This window comes from Varanus komodoensis, unplaced genomic scaffold (assembly GCF_004798865.1).
Source record: "Varanus komodoensis strain SLA01 unplaced genomic scaffold, ASM479886v1 scaffold11, whole genome shotgun sequence".
In the NCBI taxonomy this organism is placed as follows: domain Eukaryota; kingdom Metazoa; phylum Chordata; class Lepidosauria; order Squamata; family Varanidae; genus Varanus; species Varanus komodoensis.
In genome coordinates this window covers 11,849,400-11,869,991 of record NW_025335317.1, presented here as the reverse complement: position 1 = coordinate 11,869,991, position 20,592 = coordinate 11,849,400, and the positions used below count along the sequence as shown (strand labels likewise).

Genomic DNA, 20,592 nt, shown 5'->3' with positions numbered 1-20,592 from the left:
TGAGGATGCACAAGGGGGAGGTGCCAGGTGGTAACTGGGGTCCCATTCTGACTAAGGGAGCAGCTGACCAGGTGTGCAAGCAGGAAGGCTCCCTGCCTTGCATGATTCGTATTGTGTTTTAATTAATGGGGTGGCTGGTACCCTGCCAAGGGCTACCCTCCAGCACCATCTTCACTTGGGTTCCAAGAGTGTTTTGTGTTCCGGTGCTCAGGTCCCACCTCTGCCTTGTACTTAGTTCCTTGGGCAAGTTACAGTTCTTTAGTCTCATCAGTTTGCTTTTCAGGAAATGAATATTCTAGGACCAGCCATGCTCATTTCAGTCATTTTGTGATGGGGTGAGTCCCCATGGCAATGCAAATGCGCTCTCAACACTCTTAAAGTTCTGAATGCATCTGTGAACCAAAGAAGAAGAAAAGGCAGCCGACTGCTACGCGTGGTGGAAGCGCAATTTTATGACACAGTCGCTGGAATGAAGCATTCTGACCACTTCTACCACACTTGAGGATGTTTGCCTGGCCCTGCTGAGAAGTTGTATCCACCTGCTCAGCCCCGCCCTGTTGGCCATGAATACAATATCAAGCTTTGGAGAAGGCTTTCCATTTATAGCTATGCACGCAAAGGCTTCCCCACCATACAAGCTTGTATGCATTACCACCAGGATGAGCACTGAGATGCTGTTTGGAAGCCATTCCTTAGGAGGACTTCTGCCATCACCCTGAAAAGGGAAGGCTTTTAAGCAAGGAGATCTCTTGGACATTCATCCCAATCAGTACCTACTGAAAGCTTGGTGGGACAAGAAAGGCATATTTTTGCTGACTTGTCAGAAGTTGAGATGGACATAAGCAAGCCAACCTGGCTGGGAAAGGACTGGCTTGCACAGCTATCAATCTGTTCACCACTCATGACAGCAAGAGAAAGCTAGCTGAGATAAAGAACACCTTGGAGGTTTCACTGGCCCTCTGCCAGGTCCATAGAACAGTCTGGGGGCCCTAAATAAGGATCATTGGGAGTCAGTCTTCACACCTCAGTACCACCAGAATTTCATTCCATGCATGCAGCATGCAAACACTGGGGTTCTGTCACTAGGCAGTGGTGTGTTCGGAGGCCATCTTGGTGGTGGCACCCGCCCTTTGGAACTCAGGCAGAATCAGTGGCAAGTCCCGAACATCTTTTGAAAACACACCTTATTCCCAAGGCTTTCCCTGCCCTGTTACGGCCCTGTTATTTTTGCTGTACTGTTGCAATGTTTTGAGATGCTTTAAGCCTTTATTATTTTTATCTGGGCTATCATATTGTCATGTCAATATGAACTGCTTAGGGATTTTAATATATTAAGTGGTATGAAGGTATTTTAATTGATTAATTAATCAAACAAGCAATCCAAGGATTTTCTCTGTGGGATGTGCTCAAAGGCCTGAGAATCCCTGAGAATCTTTGCACATTTGCATGCTTATCATCAGGGCCCCACAACCCCTTTTGCTTGGACCCGCAGGATCCTTACATTTGCCACACTCATATGTCAGCATTTGAAAGCACGCATGGTAACAATGGCCGTGTGTGAAGCAGCCCTATGATTTAAACATGAGCGATTCAGAGAAGGTGTTAAAGAAAGCAAGCTGCATCTTCAGGAGTCCATTTTATTTGCATGCCATGATGCAAGGAGGGGAGAAAAGCATGGACAAGCAACACCAATGCCACAAAAGGCCCGATAAAAGGGATTTTCCATGCATCCTTCTGATCTACACCAGGAGTGGGAGCTCCAGAGAAACTTGAATAAATTGGACTTGTCTTTCTGGAACTATTTGGAAATGAATTTAAGCAAGAAATTAGCTGACAGGGAGCTATTGTACTGCCATAGTGCAGAGAACACTTCTTTGACAAGGCCTACTGCAGCCTTCATCTTCCCTGTATTTCCCTCACAGTTTTTTCCCCTGCTTCTCTCTGGGCTGGGGAGATGGAGAGGGGCTTGCTGGTTTACACTGTATCAGAGGTAGCTTTCTCAAATGACTTGTAGTTGCAGTCTAAACCATCCAAAGGGTCCCACGTTGGGGTTGCTGATGCAGAGGAAATATGTTTAGGGCTTTAGCTGGCAGAAAGGGCTGGGAACAGAGAAGGGGAGAAGCAGACAGAAAACAGCTTGTATTTAATTTATTGGAAAAACCTCTAGTAAACCCTTAATAAACACATTTTACAACGAACTTTAAAACCTTCAATAACTGTGGATAAAAGAAATAGCAATTCCATTGGCAGCAATACATTTCAAGCCAATCTATTCCATCTGTAGAAACAGATTGTAGAAATCTGATACACACCTTTTTCCCCAAATATCCATCTTTTGTTGAGGCTATTGATGAAGAAAAGTGGACACTGAGTGACGGACATTAGGAAATCGCTCATGGCCAAGTTGATAATAAACATGTTGGTAGGAGTACGGAGACCCCTGCTCCTTTAAGCAAGAGGAGAGACACTTGGTAAGATGCAAGCTTCAGTGCTTCAGTGCAGTCAAAGCCACGATGAGACAACATGTCATTGATTTTGATTTTCTCCTAAGCAGCATCCTAACACCATGATGTTAAACATATGCATTGTACCAATTGCTTATCTGATCCGTGATGTGTCCTAAGGGCATCCTTCCCCTGTTGTTAATCCACAGCATACATCCTTCCTAATGAAAGAGGAATACTCAACACTGCTATCATCCTGGGACAGGGAATCTGTGGTCTTTTAGATGCTGTCGGAACCCAGCTCCCATCAGCCAGAATAACCAGTGGTCAGCGCTGATGGGAGTGACCCAACAACATCTGGAGAGCTCCTGGTTCCCTGTCTTTGATGTGGTGTGTTAGAGGGTTCAAAGCACTTCAGACAGACTTTAACGTAGAAATTTAAAGTCAACCTTGTGAGGTAGGTCAGTAGAAATGCACCGGGAGTAAGCAACTTGGTACCCAACAAATATTTTGAATGAGAATTGGCATAAATCAAGGATGAGCCAATATAATGGGAATGTATTTAAGGAAAAAAAAACATCTGGAGAACACCAGGTTGTCTCCCACTATGTTACATGCCCCACACAACTCCCAGTGATTAATATTCCAGGGGAAGGCTGCAAACAGCCGCTCTGACATTCATAATAAGCAGCAAGACAGAAAATGCAAGGGAGTTAATTTGTTCCTCAACCTTGTTTGGAGGCAGGAGGTTGTTCCCCAGATAGGGGGATGCATGTTCTTTTGAATGTCAATATTCCTATGGGAAGGGTGGATATCCCCCTGATTTTGAGGCTTTGAAGGGGAGGGGCTTGTCACAGACTGAGGATGAGTCTTTTTGATCTTAGGCAGGTCTTATATTGGGCTCCCCAAAACTGAACGTCAGACTTATCATCATGGCAATTCCAATCTTCTGGATGGTTGGAAGCCCCTCTCTTCAGAAAATAGTGATATGAGGGTCAGAAACAAATTCTTTTACCATCCAAACTGAACTTCTTACAAGTGATTCGGCTTCCCAGGAAATAGGCTGCCATCTGACAAGACAAGAGCTCCGCCTGTGCAGCACGGCATTGCCTACAAATATGTCCACTGACAAATTACATATAATAAATTAAAATGATGTAACATCTAATGATGTAGCTTTGCTTTGCTTTGCTTCACTTCACGTCAGCAAGTCATGATAGGCAAATTTTTTAACATACCTTGATCAAAACTTGGAAAGGCCAGTAGAGGACAGATAAAAAATACCAACTCTTCCCATACCTTCTATCAATACAGCTCTAACCTTTTGTAGAGCTGAGACCACCTGAAGGATAGGAATATTGACACACTCTAAGTGTGAACTCGATGACCTCAGAATGACAACCTGCTGAAATTTGTAGGTAAGGACTGGCACCTGAGTTTGCCTTTTTCCTTCTCTGACCCCATTCCTTTTCCTTCCATGTTGTACCTTTTAGATTGCAAAATACAGTCCTTGAGAACTGGGACCATCCTATTATTCATCTTTGTAAGCTATTCAGGGAGTCTTTTTCTACTGAGCTCTGCATAAAAATAAACAAATAAATACATGATGTGCACATACAACATAACACAGTCCTTTGGCCACTACCCCAGTGACACAGATAGAATCTGTGCCTCTTTATCCTGTTGCTCTGCCTGACTGCTTCCTGATGCTGGAGATTACCAAGAAATTAAAGTAGATGGACTATGGATTTTCTGCATCTGGGTCACGCTGAACTGGGAGGGCATTTTCCACTGCTGGCCAGATTAACAACAGCTTCCAAACACTGGGATCCAGCCAAATGATTTTATATTGCCTGAAACATTTCAGTTTGTGTTTGTTGCCCAAGCCATGAAGCCAACTGCAGAAGCTCTTTGCTCTGATTCTCTGCCAGCCTGCAGTATTTGAGAAAAACAAGGAGTTGGATCGAGTGATTTGCATTACCGTGATTTTTGCGTGGTTCACAGAACGAGCTGTGGCATCCAAGCCTCCTTTATAACCTGAAGGATATTTCACAGTTTTAGCTGTGGGGCAGTGCAGAAGTAACATAAATAAAAAAAAATTGGACCAAGAAGAACAGGGCTTGTTTCTGGCTTTTGGGATTGTGGAGCAAAGGACTTGGGCAGAGTGGCCCAAGGACCCTGGAGGCAGTAATAGTAGGGCCACTAGTATCCTATTTTACAAAGAACAGTCCTCTGTTTTGTCATTCTGGCTGAAGGCAGGTCCCAGTTTGGATGTGTCCTGTATTTGAAGAAGTGTCCAGTTTGGTTTAAAGTAAACGGGCTCATCAGCAGAGAGCAGCTGAGTGGCAGACTAAAGGAAGGGAGGTCATGTATTCAGTCTTCTTCTTCACTATGGGGTTAAGATACAATTACAGGCATAGATATGCAAATATTATGCAAAGTGGCACCTTCTTTTCCTAATACACTTACTCTTCTTCTGCAATGCATAAGAGCTCACCCCCACGTTGCATTGAAACCACTGCCATTAGTATTGGGAAGTCATGTTATGGCTGCTTGTTCCTGGCCTGTTTTATTTATTTATTAGCTTTTCATCCTGCCCTTTCCTTTTTTTAAAGAACTCAAGGCAGCTTGCATCATTCTCCTCCTCCTGCTCTCTGTCTTCTTCCCACAACAACAACGCTGTGAGGTAAGTTGGGCTGAGAGTCCGTGACTGGCCCAAAGTCACCCAGTTGGCTCCATGGCTGAGCGGGGACTACAATCCAGCTTGCCTGAGTCCCAAACTTGCACTCTTAACCACTACACCACCCCTATTCCCATGAGGTCTTAACTAGTGATGGGTGGAGTTACCCTGGGTGAATTTGTTATTTCTTCAGCTAATAACAAACTTACCCATGTAGACTTGGATGAAGATTTTCCCTTACAATGCAGTCTTGTTTCCATAGAAGTGCTCTTGCACATGTACAGAATCAAAGTGCATCTTGGGAGCTATAGTGTGGAAAGGTGAAGATCACTGTGATGTCATGTATCACCTGTTATGTATGCCCATTCTGATTGGCTGTTTTCACATGGCCTGCCCATGTGATGTGTACTCACCATTGCTGATTACTGGTATATGGAGAAGGAAAGAAGATGTACCTATACCCTCTTCCTCCTCTTGGAACCACAGTTGTGATGATGATGATGAGGAGGAAGAGGAGGAGGGATGCAGTGATAGGCATGTTGGATCATTTAATGGTTAAACCAACTAACTCAGCACATGCACAGAAGTGGCATAGTTGGGATACAGATTGCACATGCTCAGAAGGTCATGATCAATTCCAAACTTAACAGCAAATTCGCAAAACTCTGGCTCAGGCTCATCAAAAGCCTGAGCATTATGAAGAGGAAAAATTTGACCTGTGAGCTGGGCAGCATTACTAATCTGAACTCCAGACTTCTTGAGGTTAGAGTAGTTCTTCTCACTGGCTGCTCCTACTTCCTTGCCTAATGTCCTCTCAGCCCCATGGCTTTGCTAGCCTAGTTTTTTCCCTGAGATAGCCAACCCTAATCTGGGCCGGGCTGTACTACTTTAGACTGCAGGCACAAGCTCATGAGAGGGACCGTTTCACCGTGCAAAGACTTGCCCTGCCTCTAGAAAATCAGCATATCAGACAAAAATCCAAGGTCAAATACTTCCCCCTAAAGTGTAATTTTCCAAGTGGTGTTGGTGGGATTTGTCTCCACATGAATACAGTCCAGACGCAAGTTTGCTACTTCAGGGAGAGTGAGCCCTCTGTTACTCAAAATATAAAAATCCAGGAACTAAAACATATATGTGCGTCAGGGACCAGTGTTCCCCAAGATGGTGCTCTCCAGATATGTTGGAGTGCAACTCCCATCATCCCCAGCCAGCATGGCACTCAACCTGTCTGGAGAGCATAAGCTTAGGGAAGGCTAACCTATGTGAACAGAAAGTCTAGGATATTTAACACACTAGCTAAAATCCTTGAATCTAACATAATCTATGGTTATCAGAAGATCCATTTTCTGTTGAGAGAATCTCATTTCAAAGACGGCAAGTTGCTTCTGGAATGGAAATATTGATTCATTCAGTACATTCTTAACGGCATTCCTTTAAACAAATGCACACTATTTATATAGTCAGTTACTTCACTGGCTTCCTAAGAACTCACATTATAGTTTAGCAAATACAATACAAGCAAAGGGCCTGAATGAAATAGAGAATTAGTTCACACTGACTTGCTTCCCCCACAAGCAGGCTTACAGACAATGCCCCCAGAAGCTGTCTGATGACCTCATACCTGCTAAAAGAGGAAATGTAGTACCCCAAAACAAGGACAAAACAGGCCATGTTTGCACAATATTTGCTTGCGCTAATTCCAAAGTATAGATGCAGATGTAGCTCTATTTTAGTGGGAAGGCAGGATATATATGCAATAAATAAATGATTGAAAAGGAGAATTTAGAAAGAGTTATACCAATCTGAATAGAAACACAGCACATTTTCCCCATAGTGGAAAAGGCTGTGACTAGGTCCCCTCTGCAGCTGCTCATGCTTGTCTCCAGGTATTAACTTGGATAACGTCAAAACTTCTGCTGGGCGACTTCAAGGCGCCTGCTCTCCCTCCTTCAGGTTCCTTTCCTTTACAATTGGCATGGGCTAGACAAACAGAGGGCTGCCCTCCATAAAGGAGGGCACATGGCTGCCCTCTCCTAGGAATATCAGACAGCACAAAGTCACTGCACTGGTTACCTGCAGAAAGCATAGATGACCAGGAGATTACCCAGGGTTCCTGTGATGCCCACTGCTAGAATGACTGCTGCTATGGCGTAATGAGCATGGCCCGGCACGTCCACAGTTGAGAAGGGGCTTGGGAGGTTCAGCATTGTCGGCTCCTAAAGGGAAAATGAGAATGATGGAATTCACAATGGTACACTGCATACCTGTCACGGAAGGACAGGTATTCTAACAGCTCTTGAAAGAGAAAGCAAAAGAGAAAACTGTCACAATTTGAACAGAACGAACGTTCCACAGAACTTAATTACTTTCAAAATTATATGAATGTGCGTGTGTGTTGCTTAAGTTTTTGAACATAAACACAGTAGAGAGGGTTGAAATGCTTCATTCAAAGCTATTTATGGCTGTTTTCTCACTTGATGGTAGCCTGGCACTTATGTAAAATAAAAGCTAAAGGAACCACCTCCTCACCACACTTTTTCGAGCAAATTTTCACTGCCATAAGGGCTAGAGACTTGCTTTAAAAAGAGAGAAAGAGAGAGAGGTGATACCAAAGAGACTAGCAGAGCTGAATTCTGTGTCTCTTGAAGGAGGGCTCTTGTGTGGTTTCATTAAGGACTTATCTGTACAAGGCATTTATTGTGCACTTGTGATCCCTCACTCATGCAAGCTTGTAGGTCCTTCACACAAAGGCATCATCCTCCAGGACCCTCCCATGTTTTTCGGCTATTTTTGAAGCTTTTTTAGAGCAAGGACAGTCAGCTATTATTTCCTATTGTGCTGGGAAGTGCCACGAAATGGCCATGTATTTTTTACAATTGCCATTTTTTTACACCCCACAGTGGAGTGACATAACAGAACATACAGGATAGCAGAGAAAGAAACCCCCTGGAGAAAAATCACATGAAAAGGATATGCTCTTCCTCCCACAAAGAGGAGGAGACAGAAGAAGCTTCTGTAAAGTAGTGGGTTAACTACTGAAGTAGAAAAGCCCGAATTCTACGGTATTTCCATGTAAGGCCGGTAAAATATTCCTGTGCAAAACTCTGGAAAGTCAGTGGTGGGCAGAAGACAGAGCTTAAGATTTTGAGACTCCCAGCTGCCCCTGCCAGCATGACCAGTGGTCAGGAATGTTGGGAATCCAAGTCCAAAACATCTAGAGTAGTTAGTACTGTGCTAGACGGCTCGACTGTCTTGCTGGCAAGTCCCTGTGCACCAGTACCACATCTTGTGACTTTTCTGGCCTTACCAAAAGAACTATACTAGAGATACAGGGCATCACATTGAATACATTTGCTTTAAACACGTGTAAAGTATCCGCTACTTGGTGGTACAGAAATGTAATAAAAACAAACAAAGCCAGAGTGGGGAAAACAGGAATGCCCAAGGAAAGGAAGAGCACCCTTGTTACTTCTCTGCAGACTTCCTCTCTATCCAGCTCACTTCTACCAACACAGTCAACCAGGGTGGGTGTGGGACATGGGAAATAGTGCATAAAAGCAGTCGAGCAGTGGATGAGGGATTGAATTGGGCCTGGTCTGGTGTCAAGAGTAGGCATGCCTGGGCATTGGCCAAGGACCCATGCTCCAGCCAGGGTCCCATGGAAGGTTCACTTCCCCTTCACTGTTGCAACTTATTTGTTTGCTTGTCTTTGCTCTGTTCCAGGCGACCCTGGTGGCCAGGAGGAAGAGCAGCACGTGCCCTTGGCTATGCGTTCACTGGAATTCTGCCTGTCAAGCAATCAAGCAAGAGGTAGCAAGGGTGAGGAGAGAAAGACAGAGGGGCAGTAGGAGTTCTTGTGATTGGTGGGGACTAAGGGCGCCTTTAAGTCCCTAAAACCTGGAGTCAGACTTTACTTCTTACTCTTTTTCTTACACTTCATACTCTTATTCCAACACACACCCCGACACCTTTGCATGCAGGCAAAACATAAGTTCCACCCCACACACGCACACGTCGAGTTGCCCCAACAGAGCTAATTCAGTTCTTGCCCGGTTCCCTGTGGTGTCCTTTGTTTGCCTGCCTTTTGGCTGACTGTCACCCCTTTGCTCAGTAGAGATTATTTTAAACAGCAAGAGAAGAGCTTTAAAGCTAAGAACTTGTTTGTTACATCAGCAATTCTTGTCACAGTTTTTCAAAGCATCCTTTTTTTGTAACGCAGAGAGTTTCTTAAAAGAAGAATTGGATCTAGGTTAAGCTGTAAGCTTAATCAGCTGTGCCAGAGGAAGTGGACTGCATGTCTTCTTCTGAAGATGCCACATGACCTTCTGAAGATACCTCAGTGCAGCTCGGCTGAATGGAGAGAGCTGTGTTGTGATGGGGAAGGGTCGTCCTAAACTGGCTGGAGAGACTGATGGGAGCTGTAGGCCAACACACCTGAAGGCCACCAGATTGGGGTGGATAAATCTCAGATGGTCCTTGTATGTTTTTCATGCTATACATGAAACAGAAGCCCCATGGTTTTCAATGGGGATTCCCCCCCCCCCCCCCGAGAACACATCATTGGAACTGTTCCATAAAACTACAATCTGTTTCTACAAAAAACACTCAGTGGCCAAACATTAATCCCCCCACCCCCCTCCCACACATAAACACACACATGTACAGTCAGGTATGCCTTTCCCTGCTCAATAAGGAAGGGGTTTCCAAAATCTGAGGCCTATGTAGTATTCGGGCCATGTTCTCTTTCTCTTTCTCCACACACACACACACACACACACACACACACACACACACAGAGAGAGAGAGAGAGAGAGAGAGAGAGAGAGGGAGGAAAGCAGGCCTTTTTCCTTTATACGTGGCCACACTTTGAAACAGGGTATCTAGCATATTCTCTTGCCCTATCTACACTCATCCCACCATTGAAACAGTCTGAGGACCAAGTGAGCGTTGCTAGGTAACCATACATAAGGAGGTCTTCTTGGTGGCGGCACCCCTTTCTCTGCAACAATGCCCCACACAGGGTTCAAGAGACAGAAAACTGGTAAGTTTCAACAATGCTTGAAAACATCCTTGTTCACACTGGCTCTTCCTGGAATGAGTGGGTTATGTCACAGCCATGTTTTATGGTCTGTCTTGTTGTAAAGTTTTAGAATATCTATTATGAATAAATGAAGATGGAGGCTACCCGAATGGGCAGGAGGAGGTGCAAAGCAGACTGTGTTCCTTTTGCCTGCCCTGCTTTTGGCAGTTTTCCCTGCCGGAGGGAGCTGGGACCTTCTTTTCCTATTAACATGCAAATGGATCCATTCGGTACTCAAAAGCAGAATGGAAAGTGAAAACGCCCAACTGCATTTTCTTAAAACTCTTTGCTGAACTAACAAACTCCACACCTTAAAGTAACTTAAGTGAGATGGGCAAGGAGATCTTTCTGTATCACTTCTGGGTGTGTATTTGCTTTCTTTCCCCAGTTTTTTTTTTAATGCTCACAAAATTAAATGTCAGATTCATCCAGTGCCCGGAAGGGAAATGTTTGCCTAATATCTTTGCCCTGCTATGTTTACATCACTGAGCATTCTGCAGTTTCCCAATATCTCCATATAATCCACTCAAAATATTATGTTGCTAGCCAGGTCATTTTTCATAGACCATCATTCTGTTGTTAAAGATTTACCAAGTTCTAAAAATAATATACCGTTTGCATAACATCAATTAAATTGATGATGGCAGAGAAAAGAACATATTTTCCAGTCCGCAGGATTGTTTCCTAAAGAGTCAGCTGTTCTTTATAAAAACAAATAGAGATGGTGCTTTGTCAAACATTTTTGGGAAATTGCAGGAAGCAGACTTTCCCTAGTGTTAAAAAAAATAAATAAATCAAGAATTATAGAATTGGAAGGTTCCTTTGAGGTCATCTAGTCAAACCCCCATTCAATGCAAGATCTACAGATTCATGAGGAAGGAACACAGCCCTTTCCAGATTTGGGACCCTAAGAAAAGTGCTCTCTGTTGCCCTGCCTTACTTCAGGGTGCCCTTTTGACTCTGCTAGGTGCAGGCGAGTTTGCCTGGCAGTGCACAGTCGCAAAACCCCAAATTAGCAGTGTTTTATGAGTTGGGAGCCACAATTTAATTTTCACTGTGGGGTCTCCCTGGGTCAAGTGGCTCCCACATGCAAAGGCTCTTGGAAGGGAGCCCTAGGGTACGATAATCTCCCCTGGGATTCTCTGGGATTTCCGCATGCTTATGCCAGGCACAGGAAGGAGAGATGCTGGCATTAGGAACCTTATACTGCATCCTTCTAATCTCACCTGGTACTGGCAGTGTGACACCCTCAGGTAGGCTTCCTCAGATGTAAACCTGTGCTTAGGAATGCTTCCGTGAACTTAAAAAAAATCTCCACATTTTGGACAAACCCAAGTTAAGACTGCAGACATTCTCAGTGTTTGAGGAGAATTGGATTTAAGACTGGAAAAATTAGAAACTGAGAGAAGGGAAAATCTAGACATTCCTCCAACTCTACCTGGGACTTAACAAATGGGGATGATAAACCTTTGGCAGGCCACTCCTCAGGTTAACTATGTTGGCTTTGGCCCCCTAATGAGAAGGAAGGACTCCCTGGAGAAGAGCCTAATGATGGGAACAATAGATGGCAAAGGGAGAAGGGGATGGCAGAGGATGAGGTGGCTGGATGGAGTCACTGAAGCAGTTGCTGTGAGCTTGAGTGGACTCCGGGGGATGGTGGAGGACAGGGAGGCCTGTTGTCCATGGGGTCGCGATGGGTCGGACATGACTTCGCAACTAACAACAACAACAACATGTTGGCCTTATTGGGTCACACGTTGTACAGACCTTGGAAAGTCCCATCCATTTTGCTTAGCCGGGGATGTTAGCGGCTGAGCCTGCCCTGCCATAGATTTGTCTCTGTGCCAAAGCCCAATAAGCAGGAATGTCAGAGTCATCCACAACGGACTCATTTGTGTTTGGATGCCTATGAACCTGATCCATGCATTTGGAAGCACTGGCCTTTCCAGAGTCACAGAGCTTCCATGAATTTGTGGACTGCATTTTTTCCTTTTTGGAAGTTTACTGAATTTAGCTGTGAAAAAAATACAAAAAGAAAACCACTGGAAATGTGCATCCCCTCCCCCCTCCCATGGGCTGAAGTGCAAAAATATGTATTTGGGGTGGATTAGCACATTTTTGCACATGTAGGGCTTACTTCCTAAAGTTCAGGAATTCAGCAGATATAACTATTCTTGTTATTACTATTGCTATCATTAGCATCATTTTTATACCATGCAAAAGCCAATGCTCACTAGCAATTATTTTGTATTTATTTTGTAATGTACAATGCAGAAACATCAAAAGAAAAGAAAAGAAATTGTAATATTTGAATAGTATTGAAGAAAAGAAAAAGATTCATACTACTGGTTACATATATAACCCTATATGTTAGTATAAAACAGAACATCTTATCATTATTAAGAATATGCATAGATTCAACAAAGGCACCCCCAAATATCCTTTATCTTTATCCATTTGTAAATTATACCTAAAGGAGATCCATTCAGAAATCGAAACCTTCATTAATCTTCCACCCATCGGGTTATTACTGGGCTCACTAACCACATGTAAATCATGTGATGGATAGATGTTGTGTGCGTGGGTGGGTGTGTGGGGGTGACTGATCTGCAGGGGTTAATTCCGACATACAAAGACATTTATTGAATTCTACTGTCAATATGTTTTGACTGGAGTCCCTGTGCATTCATTCAGCTGCCACCCATCAGAGAGGAGATGCATGGCCATATGGGAATCGGCTCTTTGGCTTCGAGCCCATTCATGTCTCAAAACCTGTTTACTGTAATAGCAACGGATGTGCCCACCCTGAGCAATGGCACAATGGTCCACACCCAGCTCTCTGCTGCTCAGATTTGTCCTTACAGCCTTCTCTGCCCGCGTGCTCCACTCTTCTGACTCGGCTGCCTCCTTGCCCTCTGCCAAAACAATACCAACTGAGCAGTTTGAGGGCTGTCTTCCCCAACCTGATGCCTTCCACATGTTTTGGATCTCAACTCTATCAGCATCCAGCATGATAAATGCTGAGAATTTCAGTCCAAAGTTTTTGCAGGGATCCAAGTTGGGAAAGGGTAGCTTCGAGTGTCAAACTAAGGACCTGGGGACATACTGCACTAGCACTCACTTGGGAGATTTAGGGCCACTCCATGTAGGGAACTTCAGAGAAGAGGCTTCTGGGGTTGCACAGGGTAGCCTCTCTCCCATTTGTATGTGTGGCAAACTCGTACTGCAGTGACAACCCACATCCAACCCTTAAGTGTGGATTATTGTGTGGTCGGAACCCAGACAGAGTCACAGATTTGCAGAATAGTAGGGACAGAAGGGGCCAAGGAAGCCATTGGGTCCAACCCGCTGCTGGTGCAGGATGCCAAGTCACACCATCCCACTCAGATGGCTGTCCAGTTTCACCTTGAATGTTTCTTGTGATGGAGAACCCACAACCTCTCTAGGCAACTGGTTTCCCTGTCGTATTGCTCTGACAATTAGGAAATTTTCTTGGTGTCTAGCCTGAATCTGGAGTGCTACAGTTCAGATTCATTGTCCCATGTCCTACACTCAGAGGTGAGTGAGAAGAGGTCTTTTCTTTCCTCTTTGTGACAGCCTTTGAGGTACTTGCAGAGTGCTATCGTATCCCTTCATAGCCTTCTCTTCTTGAGACTGAACCTACCCAGCTCTTTCAGCCTCACATCATAGGGCTTAGTTTCCAGACCCTGGACCATCTTTGTTGCCCTCCTCTGATCCCTTTCTAGTTTTTCTGCATCTTTTTAAAGCCCAGTGCCCAGAACTGAACACAGTATTCCAGGTGAGGTCTGACTAGTGCAGAGTAGTAACAGCAGTAGTACTGAGACAGGGAGAAAAACAGTGTTGCCTAAAGCCACTTAGCTAGCTGAGCACAGAGGAGAGATTACGGCTGTTACCTGGGGATTACGTCTTCCGAGTGGATATGCACTGGATTGCACTGTAAAACTCCTAGCCGCTACGCAATCCCTCTTCACAATTTCCTAATCTAGGTCACATTGCTTTACAATCCTCCTGTGCGGAGCAACAGCAATGAAAACCTAATCTCAGCAGCTATTGCTCTTATGGTTTCAGTGGGTGACGCCAGTCATAAGCCCGTTTCTGCTTTGCTGGAGGAGGATTCCTACCTCACAAAGGGTGCCCAGCCAGGCAACTGCGATGGCGCTGCATTCAGTCTCAACTCTGCATTAACCATATGTGGTTGGCTGCCTTCCATGCAGAATAAAAAGGCATTGGCAGGAAATGTAAACCTACCTATGTGATATGCAAGAGAGTTAACATTAGAAAAACTGCCTGCAGCGGCAGATGCACTCTCAAAGCTTTGACCTTTTATCCAACGTCCTCATTGTAAGTGACGTCCTCACTGGACCACTTTCTGCTTATCCTAAATCTCCCAGTGTCTAACCCCCTCTTCTGATAATTGCAGTCTGCTATCCATTTTCATGATTGTATCCATCTAGTTTGCCTGCCCCTAAACTGCAGTTAGTTAAAAATAAGGCAATTTCTGTATATTTTTAAAGGTTAGTTTTCTACTGAACAAAAGCCAAAGGACATGTTCCTGTGTATTATTCTCCTTTTGTTTCGTTCTTTTCTCCCTTCCTCTCTTTCTGTTGCTCCCCACTCTCTTGCTATTTAAATCATAATCTCCTTCTGGCACAAACCTGTTTTTTGTTTTGTTTTTTTCCTTTCTGGCTTCCATTATTGTGAAATGGCATGTATATCTCTGCTGCTCTTGGAATAACTCCTTGAGGTCCAGTACTACAGTGACCGTAACTCTTGAATTTCGTTGTCTCGACATATTGTTACTTTAGTATATTGCACAAACCCATATATAGAAAGATCTCTCTGTATGGAAGAAGCATTGGAATGCCCCCTCAGTTAAGGGAACTCTCTCACACGCACTGATTCTGCCATCGGAAGCCTCAACATTCTCCTGCTTATTAAAATGTCACCAGTTGAGCTACTACTGGGAAATCTGGCATCCATAGTCTATCTGAGGAGCTCTCCATTAATACGATTGTCAAAGCAATTAAGCACACATCTTCAAGTTAAAAATGCAGAATCGTGATACATCTGTAATTTTTACTCAGAACTATGGACTGACATATGTTATCTCTCTTTCATATTTGGGTGAAAGCTGGTGACCTTCTTTATTCGGGTTTGCTGAGGACGTGTGCCTTGCATGGGCTTGGTGGAATTCTGAGCAGGACTTCCAAAGTTACTAGGCGTTTCCTGTCCCATGAAAGCCATGGCAGCAACTGCTGGCAAAGTTGGGTCAGGCATGGAACTAGAATTTTGCCAGCACTCCACTGTTTTTTGTGGAATTCCAGTGTTGCTAACAGCATTTTGACCATCGTGGTGGTGGTGGTGGGGGGGGGGGTTTGCAGGAAGCTGCCAATATATAATGATAATAGATAAATAAATATCTATTCACTGTTTATTTTCTGCACTGCCCAATAGCTGAAGCTGTCTGACAAGAATAATAAATACCATAAAATACAATATCACTTTAAACAATAAAACATTGTAAAAGTTACATTTAAAGTTACATCTTGTTTGTTGCCTGCAAGGAAGCATAATTTGTGGCATTGCACAAAAATTAACAAGCAAGTGTCCATTACTCAGGAGGAAGCTTTTAGCAATACTGCATGGCTCAGATATGAAATAACATGGTATAGGACTAAGACCATGTGGGGATTCTTTGTGGGTCCCTGCAAGTCCATCCTGCCTACCTGGATTTGGGTCCCAAAGGAAAAATGTGGGTGCATGGAAGGTAAGCAGTCACCAAGCACAAGTTGTGACACTGCCCAACATCATTACGGATCCCAGGGTACATCTGTAAAGGCATCGGGCTGAGCTTCCTATGGCCTGGATTTGTGCAGCTTGAGCCTACATGATTCTGCACTTAAGTCAAATTTCCCCCCGCCCCAATTGAATAGATCTAGATATGTTTCACAGGTTCAAGGATAGGGGCTCTAATATTTGGGACTACAACTCCCATATGCCCTCATCAACATGGCCAATGGCTAGGAGTTATGGAAGTTGTAGTCCAAATACCTGGAGGTGACTAGGTTGTTTACTCATGTCCAAATTATGTCAATGCAATGTGCTTTCCCTGGGTTCACTCCTAAATACATGTGAATAGGATTGCAGTTTATGAGTCTCCTGTGCATTTTAGGTACTCATGTGGAAGGTCATTTTGCACAATAGCATTTCAGGAGAGAAAAGGGGTTGCAGGTCACAATTAGAGTGCAGAAGCTGACAAGAAATTTTCTGCATTCTGGCCTCTGATGGACCTGTGCATGGAACAAGTATACAAACACCATCCATTCCCCTGGTAACTGGGGAACTGATTTCATTGATGTTTGTTCCAAAAATCCAGTCATAGATGGCCATTCCAAAAAATGGCCAGTCACAGAATTTAAATCTGAACAAATCCATGGCTGTCTTCAAACATGAAATGGAAACTGTAGAGGGAAAAGTGTACATCCTCTGTTTATGAAGTGCAATACAACAAGTCTTGTGTAACCATAGTGAGGTCAGTGGTTTAACTCTGCAAAGAACTGTAAATGCATTTATTTATTTAATGCACGAAACTCTCCTCCAAGCCAACCCTCTCTCTATGCCGCAGAAAGTGGTCTTCCTTTCTCACCTCCATTTAACATAAGTTATATAATGCTCGTTTCAGTTTTGGAGCTATTAAAACTGAACAAATGTGATTTTTTAAGTATGAAGTATGGTGTGGCATTCTACTTCACAGATCTGCAAGGTAATTTCATTTCTGAAATTCTAGAAGAATGACCGCATGATAACGGTAAGAATAAAAATGACACAGGTTAAACATAAAAACTACCTTATTACAATTTCTTTCAATATAGGCTTTTTTCTTTAAAATCTCATGCCAAAACAAACTTTTCAAAGTCTGCTACTGCCTATGGAAACTCACTTTCAATCAAGCAAATAGTCAAGATATCACAAGACATTTTGCTGCACAATACTAACTTTGTTGCTTTGTCCAAAGGACATAAATATTTTCTTTTAAGTGAATGTGATAAAAAACCTCTGATGGTTTGCATTTTTCTGTCTGTTATGCTGTTCTGTCTATGTGTCACTGACCATATTCTAAACTTTAGTGTTTTTTTGGTCTGCAAGAACTGCAAAATGGCAATTGTCTTCTTTGCCCCTGTGGGAGTTGCTATGAAATTGCCAGCTTAAACACAGACAAGTTGCATACACCTTCTGACTAAAGAGAGTTATTTCTTGTTTATCAATTACCTTTCAACAAATTACATCCCCCCCAAAAAAAAAGTTTCTCTGGGAGATACCTGTTGGAGAATGGCTAGCTGTTCACAGGTAAATGCTCCACACAAACTTTCCTCTGACTGAATGGTTCCTGTACAATTCCATTCAATTTGGCAATATTGCCAGTTAAACCATGTGTTAGATGCTGACATCACAGACAAACAATTTCCTTGCCACACTTACTGTTCTTAGGGCAAAAGGAGCCAGGTCCATCAGCTTGTAGGCATTGGCTTCCGTGTCATTTAGGACATCCACGATTCTACTGCAGTTGGAGACCGAGGATGGGCATAAGATGCCTCTTTGGAAGATTTCTGCACTCATATGGATAAAAGCAAGACAATTTTCCCAAGAAATGCCAGCAAAATTAGAATCCTCTGCACAAGGAACACTTTAAATGATCAACACAGTCTCTCCCATTTTAAACTTCTTGAAAAGACTTGTCCAATTTCTCCCTCTCTCTCTTTCCTGGAACTCTGCACAATCCAATGGGGATTTCTCTCCATAAAGCATCAGTGTCCCTCTTTCAGGCTCTAAGCTCAGCAATAGGCAGCAGTAGCAGCAGCAGCAGCAGTAGCAGATTTCCATTTAAAAATAAGAGCCTGCAGATTTTGCACATGCCCAGTAAGATTCTGATGTGTCCCGTGCAAATTTCAGAGCATCAACTTAACTCTGCCATCAAACTGGTAGATGTTTTGACCTTTTCTCTTTGCCACTACCCCTTGGACAAGCCTAAAATACTGCCACCTTAATTGGGTGGGGAGAACCACAAGGGAGGGATAGCACAATCATCCTGTGCACTGACCAGACTGTTGATCATTCCTAAATATATATATAAATGTGCATTTAATGAACATTTTTTGGTCTATACCTGAAAACATCTACTCTAAACACAGGCATGCACACACACACACACACACACACACACACACACACACACACACACACTATCTATCTATCTATCTATCTATCTATCTATCTATCTGGCACTATCCAGCCAAAGTTAAATACCTTTAAAATAAATCCCATTGTTATTTTAATGGAAGACATTTAAGTGCATGTTTGAACGTCCCACTAAAATAAATAAAACTCAGGAGGGTTTTATTTTGTCTGGATTGGATCCTATGTATCAAATGGATTTGACTCCAAAGCAGGTTTCAGGTTATTTATACATGTGTCAATGGGCTTGCTTTAAAATCTAGGTCAAAATTAATCATTGCTCTGGTTTCAGGAAAAACAAATAGAGGAAAGACGCAAATACAACAACATTACCGCAAATGCAGCCTTACATGGTAGTCTCTTTTGGCACTGATTTCAACACAGGCAAAAGTGGGCTTTTACAAAATGTTAAGGGACCGAACCAGTCCCCGGCTGCGTCTCCTTCCTGTCACCTGACTTGCGCTCATCAGAGTACAACAGGCAACTAATGAACCAAGATGCATTTATTTTGAAATGTTGTTTGTTAACTTCGTTTAGAACATACATTTGGAGCTCAGTTCATATTTCTGCGGAGACAGGTTCATACTGCCTTTGACTCAGCAAGCCAACGGTGGCCTAGCCACTGTGTATGCTGGTGTGGTGGGTACCTGGTATCTCACTACACGTTTATATTCTGTGAACAAGAAGCAAAGACCGTTTATCAAACCCCTGTTGAGGCCTCATACATGGGCTAGAGCAGGGCTGGACAACTTGCTTCCTCCTGTTGTTTTGGCCTGGAACTCCCATCAGGCCTAGTCAACGGTGAGGGATCATGGGAGTTGTACACCTGGACATCTGGAGCATCCCCGGGCTAGAGATTCCAAGCTGTGCTCGTCTGTGTTAAAACTGCCACCGCCACCACACACGTTCCTGTTAGAAACTACCTCGCACCCTTCGGTTCTGTGAGCACGCGCCACATGGTGAACTGTTGGAACTATATCCTGTCGCAGGGAAGAGCTACTCCCAGGTCTGGACTGGCCTAGCCTCCCCATGCTGGTCATTTGGTCCTCTTGGACAGGCAGAGCAGAAAAAAATTTCTGTTTGAGATGGGAATCAACCTGAGCAAGAAGATCCTTCTGCCACTGGTGCATTGCTCAGTTTCCACTCCCTGCTTTATTCCTTAGCAATTGTTTCTCAGCTCATCCCTGGCAATAACTTACAGTTCAGCCCTAACATTTCTTCATGGAGGGAAAAGGGGGGAAACAAAAGTGACCACATGAGCTTGCATTAGCTTCAGTTTAGGGAATATGCGTCCCTTCCTTTTGGTGCCAATTGAGAGCGCCACCAAGAATCCTGTGTTCATTTTTCTATAGTGAGTGAGGACTAGAGACTTGCTCTTCTTAAAAATGGCAGATACGATGGTCACGGACACAGGGATACCTTTGTGGCCTGTCTGTTAGGAGCAGCTGGGCTTGAAGGTAGGCGCTTTTAGGGTTGTGTGTGGCTACCCTGAGTGGTGAGCTACTGAACTGTACGTGACAGTCTCTGCACAGGGAGTTTAGGAGGCCTGGACTAGCCTCACCCACCCAGGATTGTTAGTGCAGGAAGGAGTCTAAGAGGGCTTCCCATTTCCTTTGGCCTTGCTTGAGAAACAGGTGAAGCTTGTTTCCCAAGTCCCAGTGTATTGGTAGCCTTTCGGTCTGGATTTCTGGTGAGCTTCTCAGAATCAGCTCCAGTTTGTCTCACATGGTGACCATCAAATAACATTCTAACCCGAGCTGGGGGCAGGCTGGTGGTGGTCCAAGCATGGAAGAGGCAAAGCTCAAATGCCACCTAGCTTTCTGGATAGCTTAGAAACAGGGAGAGTCAGAAGGGGCCTCCCAGGCCATCTAGTCTGACCCCTGGCTCCAGCCAGCCCTGCTCATGATGTGCTTACCATGTGCATGTCCATCCATTTGGTACTCACAAGGAAGAGTCAGACAAAAGGCTAGAATGTTGCTTCCTCGTAGGAACCTGGTGTGGTGCAGTGATCAGACTTCCAACCTGGGACTCAGGCGCTCGGAGGACTAGTCCTCACTTAGCCGTGAAGCTTACGTGAAGACGTTGGGCTAGTCACTGACTGTCAGCCAAGCCGAACCCACAGGTTCTTGTGAGGA

General features: G+C 44.0%; 1 protein-coding gene across 1 annotated transcript in view; it reads right to left on the bottom strand.

The window, feature by feature from the left end:
- Positions 1–17,842, bottom strand: part of OPN4 (opsin 4) — a 44,420-nt gene extending 26,578 nt beyond the window's left edge. The window contains exons 1-3 of the mRNA XM_044420367.1: positions 17,705–17,842; positions 7,198–7,340; positions 2,313–2,446 (exon numbers count right to left, since the gene is read on the bottom strand). Of these exons, the coding sequence (XP_044276302.1) occupies positions 2,313–2,446; positions 7,198–7,340; positions 17,705–17,842 (415 nt within the window). The remainder of the gene's footprint in view (positions 1–2,312; positions 2,447–7,197; positions 7,341–17,704) is intronic.
- Between the last annotated feature and the right edge of the window lie 2,750 nt (positions 17,843–20,592).